The 16,018-nt window shown below is 46.0% G+C and overlaps 2 protein-coding genes across 4 annotated transcripts in view; both read left to right on the top strand.

Annotated features, from left to right (window-relative positions):
* The first annotated feature begins 276 nt into the window (after positions 1–276).
* On the top strand, positions 277–11,019 carry LOC106032660 (C-terminal-binding protein 2). Of its 2 annotated transcripts, none has more exons than XM_067005422.1 (9): positions 277–411; positions 954–1,108; positions 1,200–1,344; positions 3,599–3,805; positions 4,423–4,637; positions 5,418–5,548; positions 5,683–5,810; positions 6,398–6,518; positions 7,495–11,019. In XM_067005422.1, the coding sequence occupies exons 1-9, from the start codon at positions 363–365 to the stop codon at positions 7,664–7,666; spliced, it is 1,323 nt and encodes a 440-aa protein (XP_066861523.1). In that variant the 5' UTR covers positions 277–362; the 3' UTR covers positions 7,667–11,019. The 2 variants fall into 2 exon arrangements, with proteins under 2 accessions (XP_066861523.1, XP_047913240.1); XM_048057283.2 differs by lacking the exon at positions 277–411 and adding an exon at positions 548–694.
* A 3,749-nt stretch (positions 11,020–14,768) lies between these two features.
* The window catches only part of KDM3B (lysine demethylase 3B), a 53,712-nt gene continuing 52,462 nt past the window's right edge, over positions 14,769–16,018 (top strand). Inside the window, exon 1 of one of the 2 annotated variants that reach the window (XM_067005409.1) lies at positions 14,769–14,961. In XM_067005409.1, the coding sequence (XP_066861510.1) occupies positions 14,791–14,961 (171 nt within the window). In that variant the 5' untranslated portion in view covers positions 14,769–14,790. The remainder of the gene's footprint in view (positions 14,962–16,018) is intronic. The other variant, XM_067005410.1, reaches the window with a different exon arrangement.

The raw sequence follows: 16,018 nt of genomic DNA, 5'->3' as shown, positions 1-16,018 counted from the left end.
GGCTCGGCGGCTGCGCGGGCGGGGCAGGCCGCGGCGCTGGTGCCCGGCCGGCCGGCGGACACTGCTCCCGCAGGGCCCGTGCGGCCCGCCATGGCCGAGGAGGAGGAGTAGCGCCGGGGCGCGGCCCGCGCCGGGGGCGAAGGGCCTCGCTCGCTGCCGCGCCGCGAGGGTTCGTGGGACGGCCCGCGGAGGGGCGCGGCGGCAGCGGCCGGAAGCGGAAGCGAGCGGCGCTGCGGCTGCGAGGCCTCCACGGCTGCGGGGCCGCGGGGCCGCGGCCCGGCCCTTCCGCTTTGCCGCGGGAGCCGGCGGCGAGCAGCGGCGCGTTCCTCCGCGGCGCTGAGCGGCGCGACCCGGCTCGGCTCATGGACCGGCACAAAGTGAAGCGGCAGCGGCTGGACCGGATCTGCGAAGGTGAGGCGGGGCGGGCGGCCCCGGCGCCCGGCGGCAGCGCGGCCTTGTGCGGCGGGGCCCCGGGCCCGGCTGCGGCGCTCCCTGCCGGGAGCCGCGCGCTCCGCGCCGCTGAGGCGGAGGCAGCGCCAGCGCCTCGCGGGGGCTGACCGCGGGGGCACCGCCAGTGCGCGGGTTCCTCCGCACGCCTCGGAAGGAAGCGGAATTGGTGCCTGGGAACGTGAGGCGTGAGGAGGCAGTAGGCCCGAACGGACTTCATTCTTAGTTTCGGGAGTCTAGAGCAAGCGTATGTGCTTACGAGGTCTCCTCCGTTACCTTATTCTCTATCAGACTTTTTTTTAATGTTGAAGTAGGAATGGCAGAGGGCTTCCCCCCCTCCCCTAGGTTCACTTCCTTGTTGGTTTCCTGTTTATTTCTTTTGCTTTAAGTAATCCCTTCATAAATACTGTAGAGTTCCAGAAGAACTAGTGATTTATTGGACTAGCAAATGAGGGCTCCAGATTTCTTGTCTTTCATACAATTGTTTCTGTTGACTTTCTTTATAGGCATACGGCCTCCTCTTGTGAATGGCCCAATGCCAGCACGGCCACTGGTTGCGCTCCTGGATGGAAGAGATTGCACTGTGGAGATGCCCATCCTGAAGGATGTTGCTACAGTGGCATTTTGCGACGCTCAGTCAACTCAGGAAATCCATGAAAAGGTGGGGAAGAAAATATACAAGCGTTTGGGCATAGAGCTCTGTCTCTTTGAGTAACAAAGTAGAGATTGATTTGGACTGCTTTTTGTTGTAGGTACTGAATGAGGCAGTAGGAGCTCTGATGTATCACACCATTACGCTATCTCGTCAGGATCTGGAGAAATTCAAAGCCCTCAGGGTCATTGTGCGTATTGGCAGTGGCTATGACAATGTTGACATCAAATCTGCTGCAGAATTAGGTATGGTGACACCATTAGGGTTATGATGTGATCAGAACTGAATGAGAAGTAGAACACTGCACATGTTTTTCTGTCTATAACTGAGTGCTTTAGAAACCTTTATGTAAAAAAAATTTTGAATTGCTTAGTAGGAGGCATCTTCAGGAAGCAGAGAAATATCTGAGCTGGTAGGTGGCCTGAAAGGAAGATTCTCAGTTCTCAAATTACTCTGCTATAGATATCAGACCCTTTGCTATTGTCTAAGGTTCAGAAAGCTATATATGATGTCTAGATAACCTCTCTTTAGTGAGGCAGTTTTGGGTTGTTTGTGGGGAAACAACTGAGCAAACTGACATCTGAAAGCAGCCTGTAACGGGTAAACTCACTGCAAATGCTTGATTAGTGATTTATTTTTCTGTTTGTTTTTTTATATATGGGTACTGCTTCGGTATCTTATGGATCCCTGTAGAAGTTTAGGCATGTGAAGGATCTCTGGATCAGGTGACACAAAGCTGCTATTCATTATTAAACATATGGCAGTGAGGCTTTTAGACTCTAGTCTCCTTAAGGAGGTGGATCAGCTAAGAACCCCATGCCTTCTTTTTTAAGGTTGTGTCAGTTATTTGAAACCTGACTTAATACAAATCAGATTAAGCTTAAACCAAGTGCAAGTATTTATATATAAAATTGTAATAGGCAATACAATTTCAAGACCTGTAAGAACAGATGAACTGCAAACAAATGAAGAATGCATGTTTGTCTAGATTCCCAAGAATTCCTGGCAAGGTCTTTGGCTCTTATTCAGCCATTACACTTTCTGGCTGGACAATTAATGATTATTTCTGTGCTTTTAGTCAGACCCTTTAATTCATTCCAAAGTACAGTACTGTTCCTTGTATGTTCTGAATCCCCAAACTGGTGCAAAGGGCTGTTGTGTGATTGTGTCTTCTTACACTTGAGCATCATATTGCATGTAAACACAAATTTGTGCCTACTTACATAAGAGATGAATGTATCTGGTTTGTCTGAAGTTGAATGAGATGTTAACTAGTGAGATGATAAGAAGTTAGGTTTTCCTGTTTGCCCTTTTCATCTTCTCCAAATCATCTGTGTGGCATTATGACACAGTTGTAAATGATTCGATAGAGAAAAGGTATTGGATATCTGGGATTGTGCGGGGCCGTTGATGTAGTTCACTTGAGAGGAAAGTGTGATCTGAATTTAGTTCAATGTCTCCTATGTAATAGGCTTACAAAAGAGCGATGTAGTGCTGAATTTTGTGTCCTCAATCATTACCTATATTTTATTTCTATTTTTTAGATAGATGATGGAATTTGAGGAGGAAAATTTTGCTTGGTTTGACAAGCATTACGTTTCAGAGTCCCTTTTTTTTTTAATTTAGCTATTTTTATTTCTTGGCTGCTAAAAATAACATGAAAAAAATCTCTTCTGAAGTGGTGCTTACCCCTGTTCAGGAGCAATAGATTGTTGAAGGATAGCAGCAGGGAAGTGATATGCTGCCTGCCTCTCCTCTCCTCTTTTTTTTTTGTTGTTGTTGTTTTGTTTTGTAGTTTTGTTTTTATTTTGGATAGACAGTTCAGGAATGACCAGATATTGCTGAAGTGCTCTGGCATCTTTTCTTTTTCTGGCAGTAATTTGTGCTTCAAACACCTTAACTCTGCTGGCATTAGTAATTTACCTGATAGTTCTAGCCTTGGTTTTATGGTCTCTTGTGGCTGTGTATTATTCTAGAGTGGGAGTGTTATGTGTTGTTATTTTTAAATGTAACTTCAAACTCGTGTGGTTTCTCTCTGCATTTAATGAGGTAGTTACTTAGTGTTGCTCATGGGGAAGCTGTTAGTTGAGTGAGCATCTGGACTGTGAAGCATGAAAGCACAACCATCTGTCTTCTTAATTCTTCTACAATCTGTCAGTTAATCTGTCAGGAGTATCTCTGAAATGAGTGCATCTTCTTCAGTGCAGACCTTCTAAAACAGTAGGTTTCTTTTGTCACTTGTGTGATCCAGTTTTCGCATTTCAGCTAATTTTTTTCTTGTGAGGATGTCAATCAAATAGATATTTGTAAGGAAGGAGTGGAATTTCCTTGGGGTTAAAAAGCTGACTGATAGTAGAATCAGCTTCTGAAATGAATCCTGTGTTTCTTGGCAGTAGTTCTGGAGCACTGAATTACGTTTCAGCATTTATGCCTAAAGAGCTGAATTTTGGTTTAGTGTTGTGATGCTAAAAATCTCGTATGAACTCTGTGGCTTTGTAGGTATTGCAGTTTGCAACATCCCTTCCTCCTCAGTAGAGGAGACTGCTGATTCTACCCTCTGCCACATCTTGAACCTCTATCGCCGTGTTACTTGGCTACATCAAGCTATGCGGGAGGGGAACCGAGCTTCAAGTGTGGAGCAGATTCGAGAGGTGGCTGGAGGCGCTGTGCGTATCCGTGGGGAGACTTTGGGCATCATTGGACTAGGTAAGTGATGGGAATCGTTAGACTGAAAAGCAAACTGTGAATGTTTTTGGGAACCTAAGAGTCACAGACTGGAGAATAAAAAAAAGGATAATTTTACAGCTGTTCATTATGAAACACACTGACTGATAAGAAATGCTAGTGCCTTACTCAGTGCAGCTGAACATCTTCAAGAGTTGAGTATATATCATGGGATTGGGGATTTTTTTCCTTACTCAGATGGTTGGATGAATTGGAACAGACAGCTATTCTCAGTGACTGCTTCCCTGTGTGCTAGGCTCTGTATCAGTAACAAAACTGCCTGAAAGCTACCAATTCCTTCTCCAAGTTCTTGTGATCAGACTATTGCTGCCTCTGAAACAGGGTACAGATTTGGTTTGAAAAACAGCTTATTTTAGGGTAAGCTCTGTCTATTGCATGGGGAATGACTAGAATTAGTCGAATGACATCAGCACTGAATAGCCTCCTCTAGATTGCTGTGGCAATCCTAGGAATGTCCAGGGCTGCAGTACCTTGGGCTTGGCAGTAAACTCCAGTGTAGGCTCCCAGTCTACCCCAGTATCTTGTTTTAAAAGTTTGTTTTACCTTTCCTTGATGATTGTGGGTTTTCTTTTGTGAAGGCCGAGTTGGACAGGCAGTGGCTCTGCGAGCCAAGTCCTTTGGCTTCAACGTGATTTTCTATGATCCCTATCTGCCGGATGGAGTGGAGCGATCCTTGGGTTTACAACGAGTAGGAACCCTGCAGGATCTACTAATGCACAGCGATTGCATCACATTGCACTGCAGCCTGAATGAACATAACCATCACCTCATCAATGACTTCACTATTAAACAGGTGCAGCAGGAGCTTGATTTCCCCCACAGAGCACTGTGGAAATGAATGCAAACAGAAACTGCTGCTTTCACAGAGGCTGAGAGCGTGTGAATCCTGCTGCCTCTGCTGTGTGCCTCCTGCTGCCTTCGGAGGAGGCTGGGAGCATGTGGATCTGGGTGCCTGTGCTTTGTGCTTATAGAATTTCTTGTTAAGAGAAAAATAGGATTGGCTCTTTTCGCCAAGTAATTTCACTTATTAAGAATGTTTTAGGTGATTAAATAATTTAAAATTACCTTTAAAATGCATAACTGGCTATGCTGGTTAGAGCCAGATCTGGTGTGGATGGAACTATGCAAGCTTCTTTACACAGCTCTGCCAAAGTCTTTCTGTCCAAGCCCACTGCAAAGCCAGTCTCGGGCTCTACTCCACTAGTCTGAATGCTTTTCAGTGCTTTCATGAGAGACATCTGGACATCATAGTCCAGTTTTGTGTAGCTGCATACTTGATTCATGTCCTCTTTCTTCTTTAAATTAGTAGGATGAATATGGAGTGCAAAATTTGAGAGTTCCACTTTTGCCCTTGTTGTATTGTGGTTTTCTTTGTTCAGTTTTAAAGCAAATTTCTCAAGCATTGCTTGCAGGCATTTCCCCTGTGGTTAGCTTTGCAGTGAGAGCACTCCTAGTTCGTCCAGGCCTCATCTAATCACTGCAGGCTCCTGTTCATTTCCAGTAGAGTTCCCAAGATTCACTTTGTTCCCCTGGGAAGTCTTTATCAACCCACTTAATATTTTTCTTCTTTCAGATGCGCCAGGGCTGCTTCTTAGTGAACACAGCCCGGGGAGGGCTGGTTGATGAGAAAGCCTTAGCTCAAGCCTTGAAAGAGGGGAGAATCAGAGGAACAGCATTGGATGTACATGAATCTGAGCCTTTCAGGTATCACTGCACCTGCATGCCTGTTACGTTACTCAAGCACTAGATGATTCTTTCTTGTTTAAGTTATGTTGATACCTGAGAGGACAGATGGAGTTATCACTTCGGGAGAGAAAAAACTGTTTTTTTCCCCACAGCTTTGCTCAGGGACCCTTAAAAGATGCACCCAATGTGATCTGCACCCCACACACTGCCTGGTACAGTGAGCAAGCTTCCATTGAGTCCAGAGAAGATGCAGCTAAAGAGATCCGCAGAGCTATTACAGGTAATGAGGAAGACTGTGTGTTCTGCAGCTGCTGCTGGATTAGGATTCCTTTGTTAGTTCACTGCAAGGATTACGGATTTGGAACTGCTGATTGTTCTTAGACTCAGTAACTGGTTTCTGGAACTGCAGTGTAAGTTGGTAATTGTCCCTCTGCCTTTTGAGAATGTAGTAACTAATGCTGGAATGGCACTTTCTCTCCTTGGGAAGGCGTTGAAACTCTTATTGAGTTTCACTGAAACTACATCTTCTAAATCCTTTGCAGTAATTCCTTTTGACAGTTACTCCGTACACCTTTTTCTGGAGTAGCACATGTCGTCTCTTGGGAAAGGTGAGCCATGGTGATTGCAGTTTACATGGCCAGTGATTTCCCCAAGATCACAGAAGTGGGAAGGAAGGATCAGTTTCCTGTGTTCTTCAGAGACCAGTTGTTCAGAGGAGTCTCCCCTGTCCAGTGTTATCCCGTGGAATTAGAGTGCTGAGTGTTTCCTTTTTACTTTGATTTGTAAATACTGCTAGGGATGAGCACCTTCTATTTGTCTCGTTTTTCTGTTCTGTTTTGTTTTCTGTCATTCTTGGTGCTCCTGCAGGTCACATACCTGATGCTTTGAGGAACTGTGTTAATAAGGAGTATTTGCTGTTAGCAGCGCAGTGGTCCACTATTGATCCTGCAAGTGTCCACCCAGAACTCAATGGAGCTGCAGCATACAGGTGAGATATGTAGGTTATTGCTTCCAAGCCTATTTTCGTGCTGAAATAGGCCAACGTTCCTCTTTGGGTTTGAGAACTACTTGTACCTGCAAGCAGATGTGTTTCTGTTCCTATGTACTCTTTAAATGAGCAATTTCCAGAAACTTAACTGCAGCACTACTGAAATCATACTAAGATTTAGCATTTGCCTGGTTACGTTTTGTTCAAACTGAATATTGGTTAATTTTTCCAAATCCTTGCAAGACCTGCCCAAGAAATCTTTTGATATAACAAAGCCTCCTGGGTGCCTGAAAAGAGAACTGGATCTTAACATTTAGAAGGTGCACATATCACTATGTCTGTATAAACAAAGCACAGTTCTTATCAGTAGCTCAGATGAGGACTCTCAGAAAGACATTGTCCGGTAAATTTGGGCAGTGGCCTAAGTAAGGGTGTATTTTGGGTTGTTACAGACCTGCTGAATGATTGTGGATAGGTTCAGATACATTTATCGAGAAGGCATGGGGAGGCAGTATGGAAGTAAATAGTTTATTAGCAATTTGTATCTCTCTACTATTCTTTATCTTATTTCTTAGCTAAACTAAGAAAACAGCCTTACTTTTCTATCTTGGATCCCAGTGAAGGATAGCTGGTAGCTTGTACTCTTCCTGCTGATGGGGAGGGAATTTCCAGCTCTTCAGGATATCTTCATGCTGTGCCTCATGCTGTTTCCCACAGGATATAAACTTTGTACTTGCCTTCCAAATGCTTAGCATGTGACCTGAAACTGTCTCTGCCTGTCTGAGAACAGGTGTCATTTGGTTAATAGGATGTAACTGCAACTCTTCAGCTCTGGAGACTTTTCCTGTGTTCTGTCTTGGAGCAGTTCCCCTAGAAAAAGGGATTTGTATTCAGCAGGTGCCTAAGGGCACAGCTCCTTTTCTCTTGCAAAACTCTGTTGGACCAAACATGTAATTTCTGTTTCTGTTGGTTTCAGGTTTCCTCCAGGAGTAGTGGGAGTAGCCACCCCTGGGCTACCAGAACCACCAGTAGTGGAAGGGATTGTAGCTCATGGAATCCCTTCTGTTTCCCTCTCTGCACCACGTACCCCTTCCCCAGGAGAGACGAGTAAACTGGATGCAGATAGAGAGATTCCTGCTGACCAGTAGCAGCATCTCTCTCTCCTTTCCTCTGTCAGCAGAAAAAAATAGGAGGACATCTCCTCCTAGGACCTTCTTTAACACCATACAGAGACTGTTTCCTGTTCATATAGGACAGGAGGATGCATTTCATTACTGGCAAACTTTAGCTCTTGCCTTTATTTTATAACCCTTTTAGTTATTATCTCTCAGTGAATCTTTCTCCTTCTCTGGGGCAGGGCAGCAGTGACCTTGCCTCCCCTTGGAAATACTTGGTTTAACCAGTGATTTTTCCTATATGTCTGCCTCGATCATCTGTGACAGGGAACTGTCTTTAGTGCACTTGAAAATGGGAGAGGTAGAGCTGCCTGATGAGGAAAGACCCTCAGTGCTCCTAATACCAGACACCAATGCACATTTTTCAGTTGTGACTTGTAGCAGCTTACGTTCCATTTGACTGAACCTCTCAAAGAATAGGCATGGGATATATCAGAAAAAGATTAGGAAATTGGAGAAGTGACTCTTGTCTGTATTACGCTGTTGGCAGAATGCAGCCTCAGCTCTGTGCATTGTTTTAATCAAGGTTTTCTGTGAGAACAGACAGCGCAGGCACTGCTTGTTCTTGACCGTAAGTTTTCTCTATGCAGTAGTAGGTGCAAACGTAAAAGTGACAGTCTCAAAGTCAGTCTTATAAATCATTTGGAATGGATTAAAAAGTCACCAACTGTGTTCTGGTGGCCACTGTGTTTGCGAGGCTTCAGAATAATTCACTGTGGAGTCTGCGTACCTCAGAGAAGGCAAGAGAACGCAGAAATAGGAAAAACTTGCACTGGGAGACAGCAAGTAGCAATAATTTGCAGCTGCAATTGCTGGTTCCTCGCACACACGTACCTCAGTCTAATGGCGCTGTTTATTCACAAGGTATGTTATGTTAAAATTCTAAGCTTTGTACTACAGAATTTTGTAGGCATAACTGCATCAACTAGAAGTAACATACCAGTGCTGCTGACCCTTGTCTCTGCTCATGGAAAACACAGCTTTTAAGGCTTGACCAAATTACTCTAGTTGGTGTAGCTCTGCTAGCATATACTGCATCTTCAATAGTGGGTAGAGTAAAACGGAGCTTTTTAGCCTTGTGATACTAAAGGAGAAAAGAGAATACAATTAGCTTATCACCTGAAGCCAAGGCAGAGTTGTTACTCTGAAGCCTTTTCCAATTTCTCTGTCCCAAATGATTGAGTATGAATCAATTCTTTGAGGGGAGAGGAGTCTTCAGCAAAACGGGTTCCACAGGAGATTTTCCTTAATTCTAAATTTTCCTTTAAATTTCATCTTGTTACACTTCAGTTATAGCCTTTCCATGCACAAGATGTAACAATCCATGATTGATTTATTTCTGTTGTGTGGGTACATTAAAGTAGGTGCTATACAGGAGGCATATATGGTGTGGTTTTGTCTGCCTCCCTTGATTCCTCCCTCTTCTGTGTGTCTGTGACTGGGAGCTGAATAGCTGGGAACAGACTGCAAAAACACCTTGAGGAGTGGATGAAATTATCTGCTTAGGCTGTTTACAATTTGAGAAGCTGAACAAAGCTTTCAGAGTCGCAAAGGTTTCAGGCTTTTTCCAGGTTTTAAGTTATTCTCCAGTACTGCATTTGTGTAATTGCTAACTAGTGATATGGTGAAGTGATATATTCCTCTCTACACGTCTGCCTGCACTCTGTCCCCAACCTCCAAAATACACAAACAACAGAAAAAAACTCTTGGCAATTCAAGAAAGAAAACGAGGCAAGAAGTAAACTTCAGGTGTTTTCTTACAGATTTTACACTTTAGCATTAGTGAAATTCTAGTTCTCTACTGCTGAGTGTCTTTTTTGATAAGGTATTTATGTTAATGAAGATTCTCGACTTCCATTTTTCATGGATGATGCTCATTCTACTTAAAATTCATATACCTCCTTGGCTGCTCAGGTTTACCAGGTCAGACTGGGACTGGTGGTAGGCACAAGTTACAGGAGTTTTTTTGAGGAAAAGCTTGGAGTTCAGAAGCATTTCAATTTGAGTTGTACCTAAAATAACCAGCAGCCCTTTTTTGATTTCTTAATTTCTAGAAAACTTAAATTTTACAAGCTATTAGCTCAGAAAACTGTTATTCTGACGGGCAGGTGGAGAGAAGTTTCAATCAGGACTGACAGCTGATCCTTCTGTCTGTTACTGCATTAGGGAAGCAGTCTGTCCATAACTACTGTTTCCTTATTTTCTGCTGAAAATTCCTGTCCTGCTTAGAGGTTCAGGTCTGCAGATTATTTTGTGGTAAGGGGCTTCTAGTTACGAGCTTCATGAACGCAGGGGATCAGAGTACGTTCATCTTCTCTCTTCTAAAGCACAATGCAAGGTACATTTTTGAAAGGCAGCAGGTCATTTTTTTTTAACTGCAGTGGTCTCTGAAGATCAGTCAAGTAGCTCTGAGCAGAGGAAGAGTGGAAAGACACACAGAGTTTCTCAATTCTTATATTTGGTGACTAGTAAGAGTAGGAGTAAGAAACTGATGCGTAAGAAATACTTTGTTATGGGTACTGAGGAATCGAAGCTGACAGCACTGATGATAGTGACAGTTCTTTTCAACACCATGTAGACTTGTGATGGGATATAAGGCAACTTTCCCCTTGATGAAAGCCTCAGCAGAAAATGATGAGATAAAACTGAACAGAACCTTGACTACGATCTCAAAGAAGGGCTCTCTGTGCCTGTAGAGTTACTCTGCGTATATGTCATTTGTACCCCCTGCTTTATAGACAACCTATCATCACCAGACCAAGGCTGTTCTGAACAGATAGCTCAGAGGAAAAAATTACTAATACTGAAGTACACTGTGGTCTTCTCCATCTTGTGAGTGCCAGTCCCTTTCAATAGCACCCTCTCCTGCGTGATACACAGCTGCTGACTCGCAGCTCCTCCTCCCAATCTTAGTACAGTACATAGAAGTGGAAGGATTTGATTTTCTTATTTTTTCCCCTCTTAAAATGCCTTCCTTCAGGACTAGTGCAAAGCTTTAATCCCAAAGAACAGAGGTTTCCCAGGGTGAGGCAGGAGTGCCCTAGCTGCACTAACCTGCTTACAGGAGGTGCTCATACTGTTCCAAGGTACATTCTTGTTTGTCAGGGTCACTGCTGCTGACCAGCTTTTTTATAGAGGACTCAGAGTTTCAGAAATATATTTTTGTAGACAATAACTAAACTGTGAAACATTGAAATAAAGCATGTAAACAAAAACTGATAGCACTGTCCTCTGTACAGATGTTATTCTCACTTCAGTTCTCTCCTGACTCGTTAGAAAATGTTTGATTACTTCTTGAATATATTTTAATAAAGTTCTCCGAAGAACATGGCTGCTGTCTGTGGAAGGGGTGGCCTGAGATGCAGCGTATATTGAAGGGGAGGGTGTGTAAAAAAAAAAAAACAAACAAATGAAACTGTACAGGTGTGTGTCTGCATCAGTCACACTTTTCTCACAATAAATGGGCTGGATCTTGCACACAGTCACTTCCTATGTCAGCCATGCTAGCCACTAATTTCCTTTGGATTCTGGACAGTTGACCACCAACAAAGACGAGGTAACAGAAGAAGCAGACATTTGGTGGTTAAGGGATAACTTTGGATGTAGCCCAGTGTTTACTTAAGTGAATTTTCTCAAGTTGAAATTGTGGTAACTGGTTTTGTAGGCTTCCAAGTCTGTAGTTTGTATGTACATGTTAACAGCAGTAGCTGGTTTTACCCTTTTACCTCTGAAATTAATATATGATACAACCCATGAAACAATTTTCTACTATGAAGTCAGTGCCACAGAATTAGCAACAGAAAAATGAGTAGGTATTTCTATAGTTGAGAATATAAATTTAACTGAAGTTTGATGGCCTATGCTCCCTGTATCAATTATTAATGAAAGTCTGGAAAACCATTCCTTTGCTTGGAGGACAGTGTGGAGTTCTGATGCCTGTAATGTTTGTATGATTACTGGCCTTTGAACATTAACAAAAGACAAAGCACTAAAACGCTGGGACTCTTTAAGAGTTGTTGTTAACTGTTATAGTTCAACACCGAGCCCAGGGATGTATCCCTCAGACTAGATGACCTGTCCTCTCATTCAGTATCAAGCATTCTCATGAAGAGTATTAAAATAAAACACATAGGCAGCATAGGGCAGAGAATCTGTTTTGCAATTATGTTAACTACAAAAATCCTATGCAAATGAGTGCAAATTTTAGTTGGTTACTAAGAATGAACTTCTTAAAGAGATGGGATTAATCTGGCTGATGTCAACAAAGTAGACTCAGTACGTTGCTTGTGCATTTTTGAGTTATTTTGTAGAGTTTAATACTTCAAAGACAACTGAAGAAAAAATGTATACTTACTGAAGCAAAAATAATGTTACTAGATCTCTGAGGATGGAAAAATAATTAACAAGGTATTTGTAAAGTTGTTGAGAACGCATGTAGTCATTTTTCACCCTCAAAAAAGGTACACTTGTTGACAGCTTGAATTTTCCAGCATGGTGTATTAAGCCAACAGAGATGCCTTTTTCAACTGGATTTAACACATACTTACACTGAGTATTCTTCCTTGGGTAAGCATTTATGCAGTCATGCTTAAATTTTTACTTTGGTTAGGTAAGACTATTTTGAAATTCCTTATCTGAATTATGTCATCCAGACTCACAGTTACTTAACTACTTTTTATAACTTGTCTAGTTTTCCGTACAGTGTTCCTCTTCTCTGTTTGATTCCTTCTATCAATCAGTATTACCTTAGGCTATTATGAAAGAAAATAAAGGTTAAAAAAAATAATATGTACATACACACATAAGGTTTGGGGTTTTTTTGGCCTTCATTACTGAAGGGAGGAATTCTGAAATGAAGTAAAAGCAGGCCATTTAAACAGACCTACTCATGAAAACTTCACCTTGGATTCTATCTGCCACAGGATTCCTTTGAATCTATTTTTAAAACAGCTTCCTTAGAGTTCAAGAATTTCTGCCTTAGAGTTCAAGAATTACTTGTAAAGGGAAAAATATAAAGGCTTGTGCAACTTCTTGCTGCTTTCTGGTGTATTAAGAATCTGGTAATGTGTACTTTTATAGAATTATAAAGAACACACAATAAGATTAACTTGAAATTCTTTTACTACAGGCACAAGTAGTCTTTAATGGAAGCTTGTGGGGTTTTTTTTGTTTTTTTTTTTTTCTTTTTTTGGGGGGGCAAGTTATTAGGTTGAACAGAATCATAGAATCATTAAGGTTGGAAAAGACCTTCAAGATCATCTGGTCCATCGCCCTACTAGCAATGTCACGCACTAAACCATGTCCCTAAGCACCAAGTCCAACCTTTCCTTAAACACCCCCAGGGATGGTGATGCCACCACCTCTCTGGGCAACCCGTTCCAATGACTTCTCTCTGAGAAGAAATGTCTCCTAATTTCCAACCTAAACTGCACCCCTGGTGCAACTCGAGGCCGTTTCCTCTAGTCCTGTCACTAGTTATCTGTGAGAAGAGGCTGACCCCCAGCTCCCCACACCTTCCTTTCAGGTAGTTGTAGAGGGTAATAAGGTCTCCCCTGAGCCTCCTCCTCCCCAGACTAAACAACCCCAGTTCCTTCAGCCGCTCGCTCCTCACAGGACTTGTGTCCCAGGCCCTTCACCAGCTTCAGAGCCCTTCTCTGAACACGTTCCAGGGCCTTGATGTCCTTCTTGTAGTGAGGGGCCCAAAACTGAACACAGCACTCAAGGTGCAGCCTCACCAGAGCAGAGTACAGGGGGACGATCACCTCCCTGCTGGCTGCACTATTCCTGATACAGACCAGGATGCCATTGGTCTTCTTGGCCACGTGGGCACACTGCTGGCTCGTGTTCAGGCGAGCATCAGTCTGCACCCCCAGATCCTTTTCCTCTGCACACCTTTCAAGCCACTCTGCCCCAAGGCTGTAATGCTACAGGGGGTTGTTGTGGCCAAAGTGCAGGACCTGGCACTGAGTGATGTTGAATAGGTATGTATTTCATGAGTTATCTCAGAAATTCCTACGGGCAGATACAGCTTCCAAAAAAATGTCTTCTCAGCTTCTCTAGATTTAATAATGTGTCTTGGAACCTGACCCGTATTTTATCTGCATCCCGCATGGTGACTAAAATAATAAATAATAAAAAGTACAGATAATGGGATGAAATGAAGAAATAGACTTCTGAGGACAGGCACATAATACAAACTTGAACTCAGCATCTTACCCACGTCCCAGTAAACTGTATCTCTGTAACCAGAAACTAACAAAGATAAAACAGTCATCTGAAAACAACCTGACGCAGTTATTTGGAATACATGTAGGTAAAAGCAAACAACTTGCCTTTCCTGATGATTCAGTGTCAAGTTAACTGTGACTCTCCCAGAGTGAGGAAACAGTAAGGACAAGAAAAAATGTCCTCAAGATCATTGTTCTGATACTGAGCAAAGCGCCTACTCCTCACTGCAGTCTGAGTGCTGTTGGGTGCACGAGCAGAAAGCCGTGAAGTGCCCATCTCTAGGTGTAGCACTCTACGTCTGTTGTGGTTGAGGATGTTGGAAAGGACAAGGGCTGGGGCTCCGCACCATTCTACGTGCGGACTGTTCAAGCGTATCGGCTAATCCTGGCAGCAGCATCCCCGTAACGCAATGATGTGAAACGGTACTCGCCGCCTGCCAAGCGCCGTTTGAAATCCGCCACATCCCGCGGCGACGGGCCCGGGCTAGCGCCGCCGCCATTCCTCCGCGGCCAGCTCACGCCCACCTGGCGCGCTCCAAACTGCCGCTCGGACCCCGCAGCCACGGCTGTCACCACGCTGCTTTTTAAACGCGCGTTTACCTCCAGCTTTAGATAACGACTCCCGAGCTGCCGCCGCCCCAGACCGCGAGCCTCGGGCCTCCCGGCAGCGGCGCCGGAGCCAGGCGGGGCGGCGCGGGGCACTGTGGGGCAGAGGCAGGAGGGGGAGGACGGCTTGCGCCGGGTGCATGCCGGGAGCGGGGCGGGCGGCGCTCGGAGGCCCAGCGCGGGGCGGTCGCTCGCTCGGTGTCTCGGGGCGGCGGCGACCGGTGGGCTCGGGGCGGCGGCGGCGGCGGCTCCTGCCCGGCGGGGATGGCGGACGTGGCGGCCTCCCCCGTGGGGAAGCGGCTCCTGCTGCTGCTGGCGGCGGGGCCGGGCGAGGGCGAGGCGGCGGGGCCGGAGCCCGGGCCTGCGCTGCCCTCCCGGGCCTGGCGGAGCGGCACGGTGCGAGCCATGAGCGGGGCCGTGCCCCAGGACCTGGCGGTGAGGCCCCGGCGGCGGGCGCGGGGGTGGCGAGGAGCCGCGGGCGGGGGGCGCTGGCGGGCCGGGCCGGCCGCGCGCGGGCCGCGGCCTCCCGCCGCGGGTGCGGGCCGCTGCCGGGCAGGGCTGCGGGGCGGGCGAGGCGCCGGGGCTGCGGGGCGCGGCCTCCCCGGGGGGTCGCGGCGGCGCCGCGCCGGCGACCCGCGCGCGCTGCCCCGGAGGGCGCCGCCCCGGGGGGCGCCGCTCCCCGCAGGGCCGCACGGGCCGCACGGGCCGCACGGGCCGGGGAGCGGCGGGCCCGGCCTAAGGCGGGCCCGGCCTAAGGCGAGCGCGCCGCCGGGACGGCCCCGCGAGCTGCCGGGGCGCGGGGCTGCGGGGCGGGGGGCGGGCGGCTGCCGCAGCCGGGGGGTGCGAGCTGCTGCGGCGTGCCGCTGCCGCGTGTGCGCGCGACTTCTGGATGCGGGGTTCTGCGAGGCCCTTACGGGTTCTCGAGCAGCGTCGGTGATGCTCCGTGTCTAGAGACGCCGCTCCGAGCTGGGCTTAGCGGCTTTATTGTCTTCGGTTCTGTTTTCAGCGGTAGCGATTTGTGCTGCGTGTAACGTGTTTAAATGCTTTTCTTGGTTTCATTTGGCTTACTTCTAGTAAGCGCATTGAAACTCAAGTGAAGACTTGCGGAAGAGTTCTCAAAAGACATCCATGCTGTTTCTCTTTGTGTGTGCCAGTTCTCCAAGTGTTCATCGGGAGTGAAGACGTGCTCTGGAGGTGTCTGAGAACTTTGGCTTTTAAAATGACCCGTGGTACAGGAATGCAGTTGTGTTTGTGAAGAGTTTTGTCGGCTGCCTTTATGATTAGTTTAGTTTTGTTGTTGTCGCAACAAGTTCTTTGGGTTTCTTTGCGGAGTTCCAACACTGAGAAGTTTTCTTGCCTTCTTAAAATGACGTTGCTTTCTTAGCCCTGGTTTTAGGAAAAGCGTCTCTTTCTCTCTCTTACCTAAAGGTGCCTTAGTTCATATAAGAAAGAAACTGGGGAAGACTGTGTTTTTTAGCAGAGAGCAGATTAG

The sequence above is a fragment of the Anser cygnoides genome, chromosome 14 (assembly GCF_040182565.1).
Source record: "Anser cygnoides isolate HZ-2024a breed goose chromosome 14, Taihu_goose_T2T_genome, whole genome shotgun sequence".
In the NCBI taxonomy this organism is placed as follows: domain Eukaryota; kingdom Metazoa; phylum Chordata; class Aves; order Anseriformes; family Anatidae; genus Anser; species Anser cygnoides.
This window is presented reverse-complemented; position numbering and strand designations above follow the sequence as displayed.